At 44.4% G+C, this 19,859-nt stretch overlaps 1 protein-coding gene across 1 annotated transcript in view; it reads right to left on the reverse strand.

Annotated features, from left to right (window-relative positions):
- RPS6KA5 (ribosomal protein S6 kinase A5) overlaps positions 1–19,859 on the reverse strand; it is a 194,305-nt gene that overhangs the window by 87,300 nt on the left and 87,146 nt on the right. The window contains exon 7 of the mRNA XM_077819264.1: positions 15,553–15,656. Within this exon, the coding sequence (XP_077675390.1) occupies positions 15,553–15,656 (104 nt within the window). The remainder of the gene's footprint in view (positions 1–15,552; positions 15,657–19,859) is intronic.

A 19,859-nucleotide genomic window follows, 5' to 3' on the forward strand; every position in this document is an offset into this window, starting at 1 on the left:
TCTTCTGTCATAAAAAGCTTTGGATTTGTGTTCTTCCAACTCCAAAATGTTCGGCAATTTGGTGGCAATTAGTACCAGCTTCTAGCTCTGATATTGCTTTAACACGTTGCTCCAGTGTAAGAAGCACTTTTTCTTTTATGCTTCCATGTTGACTTTTTAGTTTTAAACTGTAACTTACAATAGTGTACACCTTTCGTTTCAACATGTTCACATCTTTCTTTCAAGTCCTTATTTTTTCAAGTTCAACTTCTGGTTCTGGCTCACGTTGTGCATGATGCTGTATAATGCCCTAACTGTAACGAACAAAAGAAAAAAATCTTTTGCTAGAAACATCAAAGAAACATACTGATAAGTGAAGATCAGCTTCTCCAACACGTTTGTTTTTAGCGGTGGGAGTAAGAAAATGTGGTCACTGGTTGCACATGACAGGTTGTTGCTCTTCACAGCTAAATTACAAGGAAAAACGTTCTGTGGCCTCTCCAAATAGTCACTCAGGACAGGTGGTCTCTCTTGAGGTGGTTGTTAAGGCAGGTTTTACTGTACACACAAAAAAAGCATTGATAAGCACTGAACAGTAGTTAACTGTGAGGCAGACTCCGACTTGTAGCCACAAGTGGTCAGAAGGAACGGAGATGGGTCAGGGAGGCCAATCCTTTATGCCCTTGGTTGTAGGATGCATACACCATCCTGATGATACTGTTGATCAAAAATCTCCAGCTCAACTGCACTTTGCATGCGCACACCTAAAGTGGAATATGTATGTGCACAAGCACTTGAAGAAGCAGCTCTGCTTATTTCATGGCTGTTCTTAGGTCATGTAAGGTTCATGATAGTATTGGGCAGGGAGATGCTGCTTGAAGGAAGACTGCTGTCATGCTTGCTTCCTTCTTGGGGCTGGAACAAACCCTTACACTGGAGTCCTCTAATAAACGGAGTCTCATCTGTTTTGGAACGGAAACGTTTATTGCTCTCAAAGGGAAAGATCTAGATTGTAGTTTGGACATCCCTTGGGATCCCAGAGGACTGAAGCCAGGAAGACCATCCCACTGCCTCTGATGTGGACACAACATACACTGCAGTGTCAGATATGTCCAGCATAGCCTGTAGGAAGTGCGAGCTATCAACTATCACTCACAATCATCATGGCTTTCAGTTCCTCTTGATGTTTTTACCATAGCTTGTCTTCAAACTGAGGCAGCTTATAGTAACTTAAGTGATCATACTTGGAGAAGAGGAACTGATAATTAGACTTATGCATCTGATGTTCAAAGAAGTGTAGTTTCTTCAGGTCCTTCTTCCAGCATGTGGATCTGGGAAGTCCTTTTTGTTCTGAACTTTCCTGGACAGCTCCCGCTACCAGCAAACACAGTACTGGGTGGAAATAAATATATTAAAATCCCCTACAAGGGACCTGGTATCTCCTTTCAGATCTCTTGGGTGTAACCAGAATGGTGTGTGCCACATGATTCTCTCAGGCTACAACAGTCTTTTGTTTATAGGGTTAACAAATCTGCCAGGCATGGAAGGATGCAAGATGTTCAACAGTTTGTGAAGTCTGCACCACTTCCAGAGGTACATCTAGATGGTCTGACTTTAACTTGATGAGGTCCTGGAACTTCTTAAAGTTCATCCATTGAGGCAGGTGTATAGGGTTTTATTGCCTCAGCTGGGTAGAGAATCAGACGATTGCACCAGGGACCAGTAGTTTCTTCCCCTTATAAGAAATGCTTTCTCTCATTATCCTCCTCCTATCTTTACAAGATCGAAGACTAGAATAGTTGGATCTGGCTGGAATGGTCTATACCAGAGATCAGCAACCTTTGGCATGCAGACCGCCAGGGTAAGCCCCCTGGCGGGCCGGGCCGGTTTGTTTACCTGCCACATCTGCAGGTTTGGCCAATCGCAACTCTCACTGATCGCGGTTCATCGTTCCAGGCCAACGGGGCCTGCGGGAAGCGGTGCGGGCCAAGGGATGCTGCTGCTTCCTGCAGCCCCCATTGGCCTGGAGCGGTGAACTGAGGCCAGTGGAAGCGGTGATCAGCTGAACCTGCGGACGTGGCAGATAAACAGACCGGCCTGCCCCACCAGGGGGCTTAACCTTTGGCACGCGGCCTGCCAGGGTAACAATCCCTGGTCTACACTGCCTATTTGGAGAGTGAGATCCAATTCTGGAGCAGGTAGATGATGTAGGCTTGTGCGAATACTGCTGCACACCCCAGAGCATCCAGTAGGACCATGGCTGGTAGGGTAAAAGTACTGAGGTGGGGGACATATGGGGGTTACCAGGTAGATTGTTCCCTACAAGTCCCAGATCTTTTTCTGATCTTTATACAACCCTCCCCCACGTGCCTTCCTGACTCCTTTTGTGTTACCCAATGAGGGGAGAAGGTAGGTGAGTGACAGGACAACCTCCTGTATTTAGATGGGGATGAAGACAAGAAATGTACCTCATCCAAGGGAAGGGTGGAACATGCGATCTCTGAGGGGAAAAGGTTGGCACTGGATATACCTCCTTAAACTATCATACCAATGATTCAGTAACTAAAGGTCTAGATACTATCTACCTCAGCCTCTCTTGAAGAGGCAATTCTAGTACCAGGCCAACAGTTAAGTCAATCAATACCATATATGCTTTACATAGACACACAACAGGTATCAAAAGTACTGAGTACCAAGGAACACAGTTCCAAAGTGACCAATATGGAGGCACCTGGTACCAACATTGGCAACTAAGCATCAGTACGAAGAGAAATACGGTAATAGATTTAGTGCGTACCACCGCCCTCAAATGGAAGGACATTGCTCTCTTAGTAATTAGTACCAGGGCACCTGAGGAAGCCTTTTCAGGCTTCTGGCCCCTAGGAGGTAGAGTCTGAGAGGAATCAGAAGTTTGCTTTTTTCTTGTGGCTTGATTTGCCAGGCATGAGAGAAGATGACCTGCATCTTGTCTAATCCCTGGAGCCAGGCTCCTTTCTGCCAATCAGAGGTCATCAACATAAGAATGATAGCAGATGACTGGAGCCTCCTAGATGTAGCCCAGGACATCCAGGTGGAATCTCTGCTTACTGAGGCACTAACAAAGAAGGGCTGATTGGAGAACTGTGGTCTATCTCTGTCCTTCCTTTCTTTGTCTGAAGAAGCTTGCCTTAAGATCTTGAGAAACAACAACTTCAAGCAGGTTTCTATAGCCTTCTGAGTTCCCTTCAAGAAGGAGCAACATACGAAGCATTGCTTGGGAATGTGTCGTTCTCCTAAGCAGAACAGTCACTGAAAGTGCCCATTAATTGGCACTGAAGCTTCAAATAAGGGGCAGGTTTTGAACCCTGGAGATTAAGCTTCTGCCACATAGCGACTATGTACGAAAGATGGATCTAGCTTAAACTGAACTAAACACACATACACTGAGAAAATATATGCCAAAGGGCAATGAAAAACTATTACCTACTGTAAAGTTGCTGTGGTTCTTCGAATAACGGTAGGTGACTAACAAGTAGTTGGCTCAAGCCTGAAAGTGGGAAGAGGAGTCCTACATAAAGAGTTACTGTGGGACAGCCCTACCAAAGTTGGCATCTGATCTGCAAGCCTGAACCAAGGAGTAAATGAAGCTAAATATACGAACGGAGCTCCAGGAGCAGACAAATATTTCAGATATTGTTATATTACCAAAGCAAGTGGTGGAAGCTGCCAGAGCTCTAGTGGAATGGGCTCTCATTTGAATTGGAGGATCCTTCTTAGCTATCTGACAGCAAGTCTTAATACAGTCCAAAACCAATTTAGATAACCTGTGGTGGAAATAGATTGCTCTCTGACCCTTTCTGCAAAAGGCACAAACAGCCTAGAAGTGGCTAAAAATGACTTAATTCTGTCTAATAAAAGGACAATACCCTTACCACATTAGGTTTGTGAAGTTTTTCTTCACCAGGAGTAGAAAGGATTTGGAAAAAAAATGGTATGTGGGAAGACTGAGATGGAAATCAAGACTAAATTAGGAAGGAATTTGGCTTGAGGCCTAAGGGTGACCTTGTATTTATGAAATACCACTTACGGTGGACCTGCCATAAGAACCTGGAATTCTTTCAATCACCAAGCTGAAGTAATAGCCACAAGAAAGGCAGTTTGCACTGAAAGAGGGGAGAGACAGCAGGTCACCCCAGGTTCAAAGGTGCATCCCATTAATCCAGTGGAAATTAAGCTCATGTTCCAGAAAGGGGGAGGCTTCCCCACAGATGGAAAGGCATAAATGAGGTACTTCAAAAATCTTGGCACCATAAGAAGTGAAAATATAGCGTAACCCTGAAACAGAGACTGTGGTTAAAACTTACCCTACGAGGTCTGATAGTGTCAAGTTTGCTTCAGGGTAAGAAAATACTTCTGGATAGCTGAGATTGTGGTATGTAACAGAGAGAGCTGATGCTGAGCCACACAGACCTCTTCCATTTAGCTTTGTAAATCATTTTCATGGAGGGTTTCCTACTTTGCAATAAGACGTTCTAGTCTTCAGATGAGCAACTTCTCTGTAAGGAAGTCAGCCAACCAGCACATAAGGCTGTCAAGTGCAAAGATTTTATAGATTTCACTGTTATCATCTGCTTTAACTTCCTGTAACACAAGCCATATAACTTCCCCAAAATAATTCCCTTTTTAATTTAAAAAAAATACATTGGGACCAGGTGCCGAATTCAGCCCTGGTTCTGGGAGACTAATTCGGGGAGAAGTGGCAGGATGATCAGAAGATGGGGTGATCAGTGAACCAAAATGGTCTGTCCCATGTTAAGGCTATCATGATCACATGAGCTGTGTCCTGTTCAGTTTTCTCAGAACCCTGGATATCAGGGGAATTGATGGGAAGGTACAGAACAATTTCGGTGTCTATGGCTGGAGAAACGCATCTGTCAGAGAACCAGGACTCTAGTCCCCTCTGGAACAAAACATCATACATTTGTTGAGATGTGTACCAAACAGGTCCACATTTTAGAGTCCCCACCTGAGGAAGATGTCATGGAGTACTCAGTTGCTGAGAGACCATACATGATTCTCTCAAAAAATGATAGATAGATAATTACTGGGGTAACGTGATGGAGCATGCACGAATTCTAAAGATGTGTTGCCTGTTGACAGCGTGGGGAAGATCTTGTCCACCCATTTCTATTGGTATAATGCAGGGCAGTGGTGATGTCTATGAACACTTGCATGGCGAGGCCTTGAAGGATGGTCAGAAAAAACTTGCATGATAATCTAATGGCCCTGAGCTCCAGCATATTTATACAGCATGATCTCCTATGCAAACTATACCCCTTAAATCTGAAAACAGCTAAGATGGGGTCTGCAATCTTCAGTGAAAGTGTCAGTTGCCTAGGTCTGGTGGAGAGAGACACCGAAAAGTAAAATCCATTGCACACCTGCAGTGGTTCTACATACTTTCCACTCTTTACTGAAGACAGGACTTCTGAAAGGATCATGAACAAGAGATCCATGCCATGTCTGTTGGATACATATACTGATCTTAATCATTCTTGCAGAGGCCTGAACATTTCATGGATGTCTTCACTGTTGTTCTGGGATGTATCCAGAACTGTCTGATGAGGTCCAATATCGTCTGAAATCATTGCTGAGGTAAGTATGCCCTGATGTATCGTTGCTGAGGTAAGTATGCTCACTGCCCTGGAATATAACACTGCCCTGATGAAGTCTATGCTCATAGTGGAAGTCTGTGTGGATTTTTCCTTGTTGACTTTTAGCCCAAGGAAGGAGAATAGATGGAGAATTGAATGAAGTTGGTTACCTGCTGTGAGGATTTTCCCTGAATAAGCCAATTTTCCAGGGGATGATAAACATGAATTACTCGTGTGTGAAGATGTGCAGCCACCACTGCTAAGATTCTGGTAAAGATCAAGAAGCCACTGAGAGGCCGAAAGGCACAACTCTATATTGGTAGTGAAACTCTTCTACCACATACCTTAGGAACCTTCTGTGGGCCGGGTGGATGGAGATATGAAAGTAAGCATCTTGAAGGTTGAGAGATGTGAACCAGTGCATAGGATCCAGTGAAGTCATTGCAGAAAAGCTAAGTGACCACATGGAATTTGAAACAATGGATAAACACCTTGAGACATCAAAAGTTGAGGATGAGTCTGCAATCACGTTTCTTCTTTGGAACTAGGAAATAATGATAATAGAAGCCTCTTCCTCTGAACTCCTAGAGTACTTCTTCCATTGCTCTGAGTCACAGCAGGGAGTTCACTCCTTGTTTCAAAAATCTCTTGCAAAGGGGTCTGTCAAGGTTCCTTCCCCACTCTGAATTCTAGGGTACAGATGTGGGGACTTGCATGAAAACCTCCTAAGCTTACTTTTACCAGCTTAGGTTAAAACTTCACCAAGGTACAAACTATTTTCCTTTTTCCCCTCGGACTTTATTGCTGCCACCACCAAGCATCTAACAGATATATAACCGGGAAACAGCCCGCTTGGAAACGTCTTTCCCCAAAAATCCTCCCCAAACCCTACACCCCCTTTCCTGGGGAAGGCTTGATAAAAATCCTCACCAATTTGCATAGGTGAACACAGACCCAAACCCTTGGATCTTAAGAACAATGAAAAAGCAATCAGGTTCTTAAAAGAAGAATTTTTAATAGAAGAAAGAGTAAAAGAATCACCTCTGTAAAATCAGGATGGTAAATACCTTACAGGGTAATTAGATCCAAAACACAGAGAATCTCTCTAGGCAAAACCTTAAGTTACAAAAAGACACAAAAACTGGAATCTAAATTCCATTCAGCACAGCTTATTTTCTTAGCCATTTAAAGAAAACGGAATCTAACACATATCTAGCTAGATTACTTACTAAGTTCTAAGACTCCATTCCTGTTCTGTCCCCGGCAAAAGCACCACACAGACAGAGAAAGCCTTTGTTTCTTCCCCCCTCCAGCTTTTGAAAGTATCTTGTCTCCTCATTGGCCATTTTGGTCAGGTGCCAGCGAGGTTATCCTAGCTTCTTAACCCTTTACAGGTGAAAGGGTTTTTCCTCTGGCCAGGAGGATTTTAAAGGTGTTTACCGTTCCCTTTATATTTATGACAGGTTCCTTTAAAAAGGGTACAGGGAAAGGGAGTTGGAACAGCAAACTAGATGAGGTGTCCTTTCCTTATAATCACCAGTCCAAGGTTATCCCATTCCAAGCCTTTAGGGGGGAAAAAAAGACCATTTCCAAATTGGGTGTGGGATGGGGGGGATATGTAAAGAAAAAGGATTCATAGGTGGGCTGATCAGTGTCTTGACACTTGCCCAAAAACTTGTTTGTCAGAGACAGTCCAGGTTGCAGGGTGGACTAAGAGAAAGCAGAAGTTCAATGTTTGTGAAATGGCTACATCTTCCTCAGAGGCTGAGATGGTCATTTTTGAAAGTAGTACTGGGGCTGAGGTTAGTACCTACAGCAAGTATAGCTACCCCTGTTGCCGTTTTTTCAGTGAGGGGGGACAGACTCATAGAAACCATAGAGTTGTTCATGTATTTGAGGCTGTGGAGATCTTCTCCTGTGCTACTACTAAAAAAAATTTGACTCTTCAAAGAGAAGGTCCTCCAGGGTTATCTAGAGTCTTCCACAGGGATCCTGGATGCCCGGAGCCACAAAGAAAGGCAATATAATCCTCGCTGGCATATCAATGGATTTGAGAGCCGATTATAGCAAAATTCTTGCTCTAAGTTGGCCTTCTGACATCAGAGTCTTTAGCTCATCCTAATGTTCATTAGGCAGCTTCTCAAATAGGTTTGAGAGTCTATCCCAGAAAAGAAAAACATTTACAAAGTAAGACTAGATAGCCACAAATTTGCAGGTTCAAAGAAAAATAGACCAAAGAGATCCAGCTCCTTAGGACCCTTTTTACAAAGTTCTTTAGTTGTGCAACAGGAAGCTTCTAGGAAGTTGGGGTTGGGTGCTGATGAAAATGTTCTCACCCCTTGGCTGGAATTTGGTACAGACAGACAATCTGTTCAACCTTGGAATTGTTCAGAATAAATCATCTTTGCAGATTCAAGACCACCTTTGTCTATTGGCATTACTATTCCATCTCTATGATGAATATCCAGGAATCTGCTATTTTTCCTGAAGTTCAGCTAGTGTATCAATATTCTCTGCAATTCTTTTTTATTAAATCTTGGACAAACTTGAATGCTCTGAGTATGGGGAGTGGTTATCATCTCCAATGTCCAATTCTTTGCCCTCCAGTAGCAGACGCTGAGGAAGCTGAGGGGCTGGAGTTAGTCTGATTTGCTTCCCTAGCCAGAGAGATCTAGGTCTGGACATAGTGGAAGGCTACCTTTCTAGAATTAGAGATCATGCTCCAAGGAGACCCATAGGGCCTGGGTTGGTAGGCATACAGGGGTAGAGAACATATGGGCAAATAAAAGATTAAGATTATTTGAGAATCTCGGCCCTTTTGCTGTGTTCTTGAGATGGAGTCTTCTCTGGATTCCCTACTGTATTCCCACTTAGTCACCCAGTGTTGTGATTGTGCATGGCAAGAGAGGAGACTCTGCTGTGCTCTCAGGGGACAATGAAAACTACCTACAATATAGACTACCTACATAAGTTGAGTAGTCTTGTCTGAGATTCTGGATCTACATGGGGTCATTGCTGGGTCAAGTGGAGGCAGAAAGGCTTGCAGCTTGGAGAGCATATCTTTTAAAGCAGTGCTGTCGATTAATTGCAGTTAACGCATGCAATTAACTCAAAAATTCATTGCAATTAAAAAAATAAATTGCAGTTTTAATCGCATTATTAAACAGAATACCAATTGAAATTTATTAAATATTTCTGGATTTTTTTTTACATTTTCAAAAATATGCATATCGTGATGGTGGTAGGGGTCCCACGAGGGCCAATGAAGTCAGGATTAGGGATTGCCATGCATCGGCAGGGCCCACAGGTAACGGAACCATGGGTCAGATGCAGAACCGTAGTCCAGAGGGTAAGACCAGCGTCAAGGGTCCGGGCTGCAGGAGTAGTCCAGGGTAAGGGCTGTGTCCAGGTCAGAAGACCAGTCGGACTCCAAAGGGTACAAGAGAAATGGAACTGTCAGAGCTGGTGGGACCAATGGTGCCAGACATGGTGCGGGAGGACTGTCGATTAGCAGAAGTGGCTTGTCCACCACCAGAGCCGGTGGAGAATGGTGGAGGACAACAGGTTCATTGGCCGGAAAAGGGAGTCTGGGGCCGGGCAGAGGTTCAGAGCACGGCAGAGTGCCCGCAAACAGCAACATGAGTTTTGCCAATGGTGTCAAGGGCGATAAATGGCCTGAAGTGCATGGGACTGGTGCAACAAGCAAGGGAGTCCCGGTGGAGGTGACAGCGCTGGGAGTGAAGTAGGAGTTCCTGGTGCCAGAATGGAAGATTGAGCTGGCAGTGAGCAATAGAGTTTGGAGCAGTGCTCCATGCGCACTCTCCTCTGAGATAGAGCTTCCATCATGATGTGCAACTTCTCACCCGACCTATCACGGCTTGGGGAGGTAATGCTGCAGTTTGAGATGGTCTCCATCAGAGAACCACCCTTGTGCCCATGCTTCTTGTGCATGCAGTGGGGCTTCGGTGGGTGTGGTGGTGCTGCCGGTGATGCACATGAGGGATCTAGTGAGGGGCTCACTGCTGGTGATGAGCGCTGCACCGATGGTTGTGTCGGAGCTGGAGCAGGTTGTGCACGCGGGTGCATTGCCTCCTCCATTAGAAAATTATGTAGGCAAAGTTCTCGACCTGCTCATGTCCGCACTGGAAACAAGCGGCAGATGGAGCAGTGGAAAACTATTTGGGCATTACCCAGGCATTAAAGGCGATGAGTGTGTTCGTCGCTCACCGAAAAGGAGCAAGGGCCCAAGGAACAGTTCTTGAAGCTGGCTTGACAGGACATAGTCCCCGTGCCGGCGGGGAGGGATAGCTCAGTGGTTTGAGCTTTGGCCTGCTAAACCCAGGGTTGGGAGTTCAATCCTTGAGGGGGCCATTTAGGGATATGGGGCAAAAATTGGGGATTGGTCCTGCTTTGAGCAGGGGGTTGGACTAGATGACCTCCTGAGGTCCCTTCCAACCCTGATATTCTATGATTCTAAGTCCCCAATAGAGGAATAAAGTCCAAGGGAGAATCTAACTACTATGAACAAATGGACAATTATCTGACTAGAGAAAAACTATGTACAGTAAAAGGCAAACGCAGTACTCTTAGTAGACTAAGGGTATATATACACTACCCACCGGATCGATGGGCAGCAATTGATCCAGCGGGGGTCCATTTATTGCATCTAGTCGTCATAAATCGACCCCCAAGCGCTCTCCCATCGACTCCTGTACTCCACTGCCATGAGAGGCGCAGGCAGAGTCAACGGAGAAGTTGTCAACGGAGTCAGAGTCAACGGAGAAGCGGCAGCAGTTGACTCACCATAGTGAAGGCACCGCGGTGAGTAGGTCTAAGTACGTCGACTTCAGCTACTTGAATAACGTTATTCAAGTAGCTGAAGTTGCGTAACTTAGATGAATCCCCCCCAGTGTATACCAGAGCTAAGAGCACCGAGGAATAGGGGTTCCGACTCTGGCCATGCAGTGGTAAGAGGGAACTGAAGCAGCGTCAACCTAAGAATCCTCTTAAAATCTCATACATGCCACACAACCAATGCATGAGCGGGTCAAGGGACATTACTATGTAGTTTCGAGACTGGCACATGGCATGCATGAGCACGTGTTTGGAATCCACATTGGGATCATCACTCAAAAAAGAATTATGCTTCTGCCAACTCATGTCTATGCCAGTGATAACTATTTAATCTATTCACTGTTGGCAGTTGACTGAAAGTTACATGCAGTTCAACTTTTAGTCAGTATAGATAGAGAGAAGATGAACTGGCTCAGAAGCAGTTCTTGGAGGCCTGCATAGCCTGTGTGGGTTGGTTAACAGGTCTGTGGGATTTATTATTTCTGAAGTTGATCTTGGGGCAACCGGAAAATAAGAACCTGAAAAAAATCTGCCTGAGGACTTGCCAAAGGACAGTCCAGCCTTAAAGTACTTAGTTGAGGTGGTCCTGAGTTTTTGGGTCTGTCTGAAAGAGGCAAACTCTTGGGACCAACGTTTTCCAAATTCTAGCCCAGGCTATTCTCAAAACTGTTATTCTTTTCATGACAGGAGAAGTTCATAAGATGCAGCCTAGATTCTAAGTCTCCTGTTCATGGTTTTAGCTGTAGAAAGTGAGTCACAATGTTGCCTGCCATCATCTAGGCCAACACCTTAATCAAGTCTGTAGCCCAGTCTGAACTAGCTTGCCTTTATTATATTCTACTTTGCATTATATTCAGCACTAATGTAAGAAATGAACAAGCCTGTATCCTGTAAGAAATTATCTTCAGCATGTTAGCATAAGGCTTGAGGCCTATGTACTTGGAACAGATAAACTTTGTACAGATACACGGCCCAACAGACACCCCAAGTACAGTAACTCCTCGCTTAATGTTGTAGTTATGTTCCTGAAAAATGCTTCTTTAAGCAAAACAATGGTAAGCGAATCCAATTTCCCCATAAGAATTAATGTAAATGGGGGCTTAGGTTCCAGGGAAATTTTTTTCGCCAGACAAAAGACATTAAATATACACAGTATAAGTTTTAAATAAACAATTTAATACTGTACACAGCAATGATGATTGTGAAGCTCAGTTGAGGTGGTGGAGTCAGAGGATGGGATATTTCCCAGGGAATGTCTTGCTGCTTAATGATGAACTAAAATTTGGCTGAGCCCTCAAGGATTAACACATCATTGTTAAGAGAGAGTGAGAGAGAGAGAGTGAGTGTGTGTGTGATGTGCACTGCCCCTTTAAGTATGCTGACCCCACTATAAGGACACTGCCTTTTAAAGTATATCAGCAAGTTGAGACAGCAGCTGCTGCTAGCAAACTCCCTCCGTTCTGAACCCTGGGAGTCTCCTCTCCCCCAGCTCTGTGGAGATGGGGTACAGGAGTGGGGAGCAGGAGCAGTGGGACACCCTGACATCAGCACCCCTCTTCCCCCCACCCCCCTGCAAAGAAAGCAGGAGGCTCCCGGGAGCAACTCCAAAGCAGAGGGCAGGAGCAGCACACAGCAGTGCGGGGGGAGGGACACCTGAACTGCCCAGCACTTGATAGGCTGCTGGGCAGCTGCTGCACAGGGAACTTAGGGGAGCTGCCCACCCAGCCTGGTTCCAAGTCCCCACCAGCTAGCTCCAAGAGGCTGCTCTTCCTGCAAACAGTGGACAAAGCAGGTGGCTGCCAAACAATGTCATAAGGGAGCACTGCGCAACTTTAAATTAGCATGTTCTCTAATAGATCGGCGATGTAACAATGAAACAACGTTAACCAGGACGACATTAAGTGAGGAGTTACTGTATTGGGGTGCTGACAATAGCGTGTTTAAAGGAAAGTTCTGACCAGAGGTACATGATCCAACCACAAAAGTGTCATGGCAATGAATTGTCATATATAACAGGTACATGAGCTACTTTCGCAGATACCTAACCACAAAAGGGCCATGGTAACGAATTGATGTATATGATAATAAGTTGAGATCACTGATATACTAACTTATAGAATTAATAACCTGTAAAATTAGAAAGGTAAGGATATACAAATAAGGAAAAGGGGAAATACCCCTACTGAATATGCATCAAACACAGTGTCACTAAAAGTTGCATCACAGCCTAAGGGTGGAAGGAGAAGGAGATGAGGAGGTGCCAGAATGATGGCCACTGGTGACTATGGTGATAAGGAAGATGATGGCTAACATTTCAGATTGTTCCGAAACCTACAAGAAATAGTGTGAGTATATGGATGCGCAAACGTTCATTCTGTAGAATCTCTATCTTACTGAGTTGGGGTGTTTATGACTGTGCTAAATGGGATTGTAGCTGTCATTGTCCATTGGGAGCAAGATCAATGCGAACCAGATACTCTCTTTCTTTGAGCAAGGTTTAATGAGGACTTTTAAATTCTGGGATGCAAGACCCACAAAGTCAAGAAACAAATTAGAAATGGGAAATAGGTTAAGGACTATTTAGAAAAGCTGGACGTGCACAAGTCCATGGGTCCAAATCTAATGCATCCAAGGGTGCTGAGGGAATTGGCTGATGTAATTGCAGAGCCATTGGCCATTATCTTTGAAAATTTGTGGTGATTAGGGGAGGTCCCAGATGTTTGGAAAAAGACAAATATAGTGCCCATATTTTAAAAAAGGGAAAAAAAGAGAACCCAGGGAACTACAGACCAGTCAGCCTCTTGCCAACAAGTTAAAAAAGTATGGACTGGATGAATGGACTATAAGGTGGATAGAAAGCTGGCTAGATCGTTGGCAGTGATCAATGGCTCGATGTCTAGTTGGCAGCCGGTTATCAAGCGGAGTGCCTCAGGGGTCGGTCCTGGGGCCGGTTTTGTTCAACATCTTCATTAATCATCTGAATGACGGGATTAATTGCACCCTAAGCAAGTTCGCAGATGACACTAAGCTGGGGGGAGAGGTAGATATGCTGGAGGGTAGGGATAGGGTACAGAGTGACCTATATAAATTGGAGGATTGGGCCAAAAGAAATCCAATGAGGTTCAACAAGGACAAGTACAGAGTCCTGCATTTAGGAAGGAAGAACTCTATGCACTGCTACAGGCTGGGGACCGACTGGCTAAGCAGAAGTTCTGCAGAAAAGAATCTGGGATTACGGCGGACGAGAAGCTGGATATGAGTCAGCAGTGTGCCCTCCTTGCCAAGAAAGCCAACGGCATATTGGGCTGTATTAGTAGGAGAATTGCCAGCAGATGGAGGGAAGTGATTATTCCCCTCTATTCAGCACTGGTGAGGCCACACCTGGAGTAGTGTGTCCAGTTTGGTCCCCCAACTACAGAAGGGATGTGGACAAATTGGAAAGAGTCCAGCAGGGGCAACGAAAATGATTAGGGGGTTGGGGCACATGACTTATGAGGAGAGGCTGAGGGAACTGCAGGTTATTTAGTCTGCAGAAGAGAAGAGTGGGGGGGGGGATTTGATAGCAGCCTTCAACTACTGGAAGGGGGTTCCAAAGAGGATGGAGCTAAGCTATTCTCACAGATGAGACCATTGTTACTTGTTCTGTCAAGCTGCAGTGGGCGAGGTCTAGGTTGGATATTAGGAAACACTATTTCACTCGGAGGGTGGTGAAGCACTGGAATGGGTTACCTAGGGAGGTGGTGGAATTTCCATCCTTAGAGGTTTTTAAGGTCTGGCATGACGAAGTCTTGACAGGGATGGTTTAATTGGTGTTGGTTCTGCTTTGAGCAGGGGATTGGACTAGATGACCTCCTGAGGTCTCTTCCAACCCCAATATTCTATGACTCTATGATAAATATCCATTTGGGTATGGATGCATTTTGGGTATCTTATCTGGGAATGGGCATGTTTTCTTCAAATTGCATCTACAGCCTGCTCAGAGATCCTTATTTAGATACCCAGGTGCCACCCCGATGTAACAATACAGATACATGCTGGGTGCTCAAACAAAAGTTTAGTTCAGGGTGACTGGCCTCTTAAATCTCTCGAGTAAGGGTTTATAAGACAGGAAAAGACTGTCTATTAAACAATCTGAATGGAGATGTTCAGTTTAATTCACATTGGTTTCACTGTCTCCTTTCAGAAGTGCATCATGTCAGCAGAAAGAGAGCATGTTCTTTGATTTGTGTTGTTTGTTAGTTAATAAAGTAACTAACACCCATGATGTAAACTAAGAATGAGACTCCCAATTCTACATATATGATCTGGGTGGATGACCTTCAAGGGCATACAAGTTGGCAAAGCTGTCCTTCTGCCAAGTATACAGTTCATCATTAGATGACAGAAGATATGACAGGCAGCTTTTCTGTTTGCATATGGTTTCAAATGCAGATAGTCTTCCATTCTACAACTACACCTCATTTCGTATGAGTGCTTTGAAAGCTTTAATATGAAGCTAGCATTTGTGTAAAGATGATCTTTCTGCAACACAAAGTTTCTGTTTGTGCTGATGGAGCTCCTCTCTGCAGCAACACTAAAAATGCTACAACTGATTTTTTTCAAAAGCTTCAATATCTATGCACATGAGGACTTCTGAATTAGCTCAAAGATCTCTACCATGGTATTTCGAATGTGGACTGGAGGCTGTTACAGATGGAGACTACACCCTTGTCACAGATCATCCATTGCCTTTTTCTGTTTGGAGCAAGGTTGTATGCATTTAGGTGCAGTGAATATATCTTCATCTGTGCTTGGAAACCATCTACCATGCTGTGGGTGCTATTACAATTAAATATTATAAATAGTAGGCAGATTCTTGTTGTTGGTCTACCAGCCTGCTTTCAGATGGCTCAGTGAGAAATGCTGAATATCTGATTATAAGGGTTTGATAGGTGTTTAATCTACCATCTGTAATTTAATTGAACTGAAACAAAAGAAGTTGCATTTTTTTCTAATTCAGGATAAAAGTCACCAAAATAATTTACAGTGTGGCACTGTAATAATTTTCTATGAGAAAACACACACACTTTATTGTTTCATAACTTACCTAGAAATCTCAGCTTGGGAATTTTTTTCTCCATCAACTGTAAAAGGCGATGCTCCAGTTAATAACTCATACATAAGAACACCAAGACTCCACCAATCAACAGCCTATAAAATAAAAATTATATATATGGTACTTCAAAAAGCGTATTATAAAACAAAATCCTAGGAAATAGCTAAACTGCAACGTAGTTCTCTTTTGTTAACAACGCAAAGGCAGGGTATGATGAAATTACAGAATTAAGATATTAGAGTAATTAAATTGAGACAGCATAGAAAATGTTTAGCTGTATATTATATATATATATACACACACACACATACATACACATGCGCATTTCCCTATTTCGATTTATGAGAAAATACTAAATTGTAAAATCATAAAAAGGTAGGATTTGCAGGGACCAATAGGTCATCTACTCCAATCCCCTACACTGAGGAAGGACTAAATATTACCTAGACCATCCCAAGAGGTCTTTGTCTCACCTGTTCTTAATAACCTCCAATGATGAAGATTTCACAACCTCCCTAAGTAATTTGTTCCAGTGCTTAACTACCCTTACAGTTAGTAAGTTTTTCCTAATGTCTACCCTAAATCTCCCTTGCTGTAATGTAAACCCATTATTTCTTGTCCTGTCCTTAGGGGCTATGTAGAACAATTTATCACCTTCCTCTTTATAAAGACCTTTTACATAAAGACTATTATGTCCCCACTCAGTTTTTTCTTCTCCAAACTAAACAAATCCAGTTTTTTCAATCTTTCCTCGCACGTTTTAGTGATGGGTTGTATGCCCCACACTGAAACAGCCAGAGTTGGGGATGGGTGTGGGAGCCCCTGCCATCCACTGCAGAATGATATTGCTAGGGCAGTGAATGGGAAGACTGCCTCAGTCACTGTGGGAGTGACATAGTCAGGGCAGTGGGCATAAGGATTACCTGATGTTGTTGCTGCAGAGGAACTTACCATGGTGTGACCTGGCCAGAGGGCTGAGTCACAAAGCAGCTGTACTGCGACTCAGAGGGAGGAGAGCTGCAATGGTGGAAGAGAAGAAAGAGGGCACTGAACAAGGCAGAGCTATCCCTAGAATCTCCAGAAGGGGGCATCACCAAGAAATGAGTAGAGGACACTGTGACAGCATGTTGGAGAACTGTGGGCATGATGGTACCTCTGATATAAGGCATCAGTGATGGACTGCGTATGACAAGTACCCTGAGATGAGGGGTTAGAGAGAATTTGTAAGGCAGTCAAATCTTGACAAAGGGGAGGGTAAAGGGCCACAGCCGAGAAAGGACCCCTATGAGAAAGTGAAAATGGAGATGTAAACAGTACAGGCTTTTTATTTTGCTGAGAGAAGTTATCCCCTACCAGGGTGGATGCCAGAGTTGCTGCTCCCAGAGGGGACCTGATTTAATTGGGGATTGGTCCTGCTTTGAGCAGGGGGTTGGACTAGATGACCTCCTGAGGTCCCTTCCAATCCTGATATTCTATGATTCTATTCTATGATTCACCAGAGCCAGGTCCATGCCGCAAAGGGACAGATACTGGAAAATCAGCCGACACTGTGAGAGGCCAAAGTATACCTACAGGACTATTTGGTGAGGGTAGCTGATCGACAGCAGCCGTTGTATAAAATCCTACAAGAGGAAAGCAGGAGAGGTCATAAGGGCCAGGAATGGGAAAGATGGTGTTACGGCTGTGATTCGATTTCCAGCATCCTTTCAAGTTAAATTGAAGGGATTAGGCTTCCTGATATTCATGGAGAGTTCAGAGGTCATAATGGGGAAAGGTAGAAGCTGACCATCTTGGTGGTTCATGTTTCTTGATATAAGCAAACATCTTTCCATGTAGTGGGGGCTTTCTTCAAAACAGAGAGAGAGATGCTTCAACAGTCTGACTTGATTTTCAAACACAGTTAATAGTAACAAAATTTTAGAGCACATTTCATTTCTATAAAATAAGCTAGAATAATGGCTTGCAAAAACTGGTAAGTGTTTTCCTAAAATTGAAGCTTCAATATAAATTTTAACTTCGCACTCCAAAATCTGTCTTCACATCATTGACACATTCTGGGTAGTAACTTGATATGCACATTCTAGTAAAGATCACACAGAAAATAGTTATGAGATGTTGTGAGCCCGGGTTTGGGTACTTGATTTCCCACCCCCAATCCTGGGTTAGGAGATCTGGAAATAGGCGGCTCCTGAGAGGTGGAAGTATGGACATCAGTGGAAGTTCCATGAACCAGAACAGTCTGGGTCAGTAGGGTGCTAGGAGGAGTATGGTGGCTCTGGCGCGATGGATCTTTCCTCCAACTTGCGGTAACAGGTGGATGGGAGGAAAGGCGTATCTGAGGAGGTCTGTCCAGGAAAGCATCACCCTTGGAATCGTAACATATGGCACCCCAGAATAATACCTGGGAAGTTTTCTGTTCGTCCCATAACTGTGTAAAGATCTTGGTTAGGATTGCTGTGGCTCTCCCATTTTTGGTCTGCAGAGAAACTTCTGCTTAGTTTGCCTGCCAGGGAGTTGTGAACTCCCAGGATGTACACAGCTTGAACCGTGATGTGGCTTCTGATACACGAGTTCCAAAGTCTGACTACTTCCAGGCAGAGGGGATGAGATCTACATCCCTTTCTGAAGGGAGGGAATTATAGATGTCAGCGTAATCATCCTAAATTTCAGCTTTTGGATAAAGATGTTGATAATGTTGCCAAAAGTCCAGGATGGGTCTCCACTCTCCATCTTTTTGGGGGGTTAGGAAATATGGAGAAAAAAAAAACCCTCCCTTGGTACTGAGGCGGGATGCGCTCTATTGCCCCTGCAATATTCTCTTGATGAAGCAGTCAGACTTTGGAACTGATGTATCAGAAACCACACCACAATAAAGCTACGTACATCCTGGGAGTTCACAACTCCCTGGCATGTTAACTAAGCAGAAGCAAGTGGTCCCTGAAGGGGGATTGGGAAGGAGGTTTGTGATGAGGGAAGGAGAGAAACTCGATGGAACAGCCCTGATGGATAATCTCCAGGACCCAACTGTCCGTGGTGATCTTTTTCCAGCTGTAGGAAAACAGAATGAGATAACCGCCAAAGGTGACAGGAGAAGTGGGTGGCATCTATGTGGCATGCGGGTCCTGACCTGTATGTCAAAAATGGCCCTTGGCCTGCAGTTGAGAGTGAGTGGAGGCTGGGGCAGGAGAGGGAGGTGAGAAATTGAACCTCTGAGTCCTCTGGCATTTGTGTAGAGGCACACTCAGAAAGACACTGGTAATAGAGCGCATGCGGAGCTGGTGGTTTTGGTCTAAAGGGCTGTCTATGGTGTTTCCTCCTGGGGATGAAGTGTAAATCCCCAGGGACCTCAGAGGAGATCTCAAGTCCTTTAGTGAGTGCAGGGACTCATAAGTCTGTTCATTAAAAAGGCTGGACTCAATGAAGGGAAGGTCCTGCATGGTGTTTTTGATCTCCCTAGGAAACCCTGACAACTGTAGCCACAAGACCTTCAGCATGACAAGTCCCGTGGCCAAAGTCCTGGACATTGTGTCAGTGGCATCTACTGCAGCCTGGAGGGCCACATTTGCTACTAACTTCACTTCACTTAGAAGGGACTGGAACTGAGTTCTGTCCTTTATGGAAAGTTTATCTTTAAAGTCTGGAAGTCTGACATAGCTGTTCAAATTGTATTTCACTAACAAAGCTTGGTAGTTAGCCATATGAAATTGCAGATCTGTGGAGAACACCTTCCCTCCCAGAAAGTCCAGTCTCTTTGACTGCCAGGATGGATTTCTGGTAGTGCAACTCAACTCTTCCCAGGGCCACCTGTACCATCAACGAGTTGGGGGCAGGATGAGAAAACAAAAAGTCAGTTTCTTTGGCAGAAACAAAATTACATCTCTCAGCCCTTTTTGGTGTAGGTACACAAGATGCTGGTGTATGCCATACCACTCTGGCTGGCTCTAGTATAGCCGTGTTAATTGGAAAGGCCACCTTACTCAGTCCCTTTGGTTGAAAGATGTCCAGGCACCAGTGTTGATGAACCTGAACTAATCTACTGCGATCTCTAGATCATTTGCAACCCTATGTAACAGCTCCTGGTACCGACTGGTGGAGAAGGCAACGACTAAGTGACAGCATTGTCCAGAGATGATGAAGCAGCAGCCTGTGGCAGGGCCTCTGCTCAAGGCCAAAAACAGCACAGAGACCTTTATGCTGGTAATACAGCCAGTGAAGTTTATTTACAATGTTGGTTCCCACCACCCTTGTACACTATACAGTCTTAACTCCTACAGTTTTAGGGAGCCCTCAGCTCCTGT

This window comes from Eretmochelys imbricata, chromosome 6, assembly GCF_965152235.1.
Source record: "Eretmochelys imbricata isolate rEreImb1 chromosome 6, rEreImb1.hap1, whole genome shotgun sequence".
Classification (NCBI taxonomy): domain Eukaryota; kingdom Metazoa; phylum Chordata; order Testudines; family Cheloniidae; genus Eretmochelys; species Eretmochelys imbricata.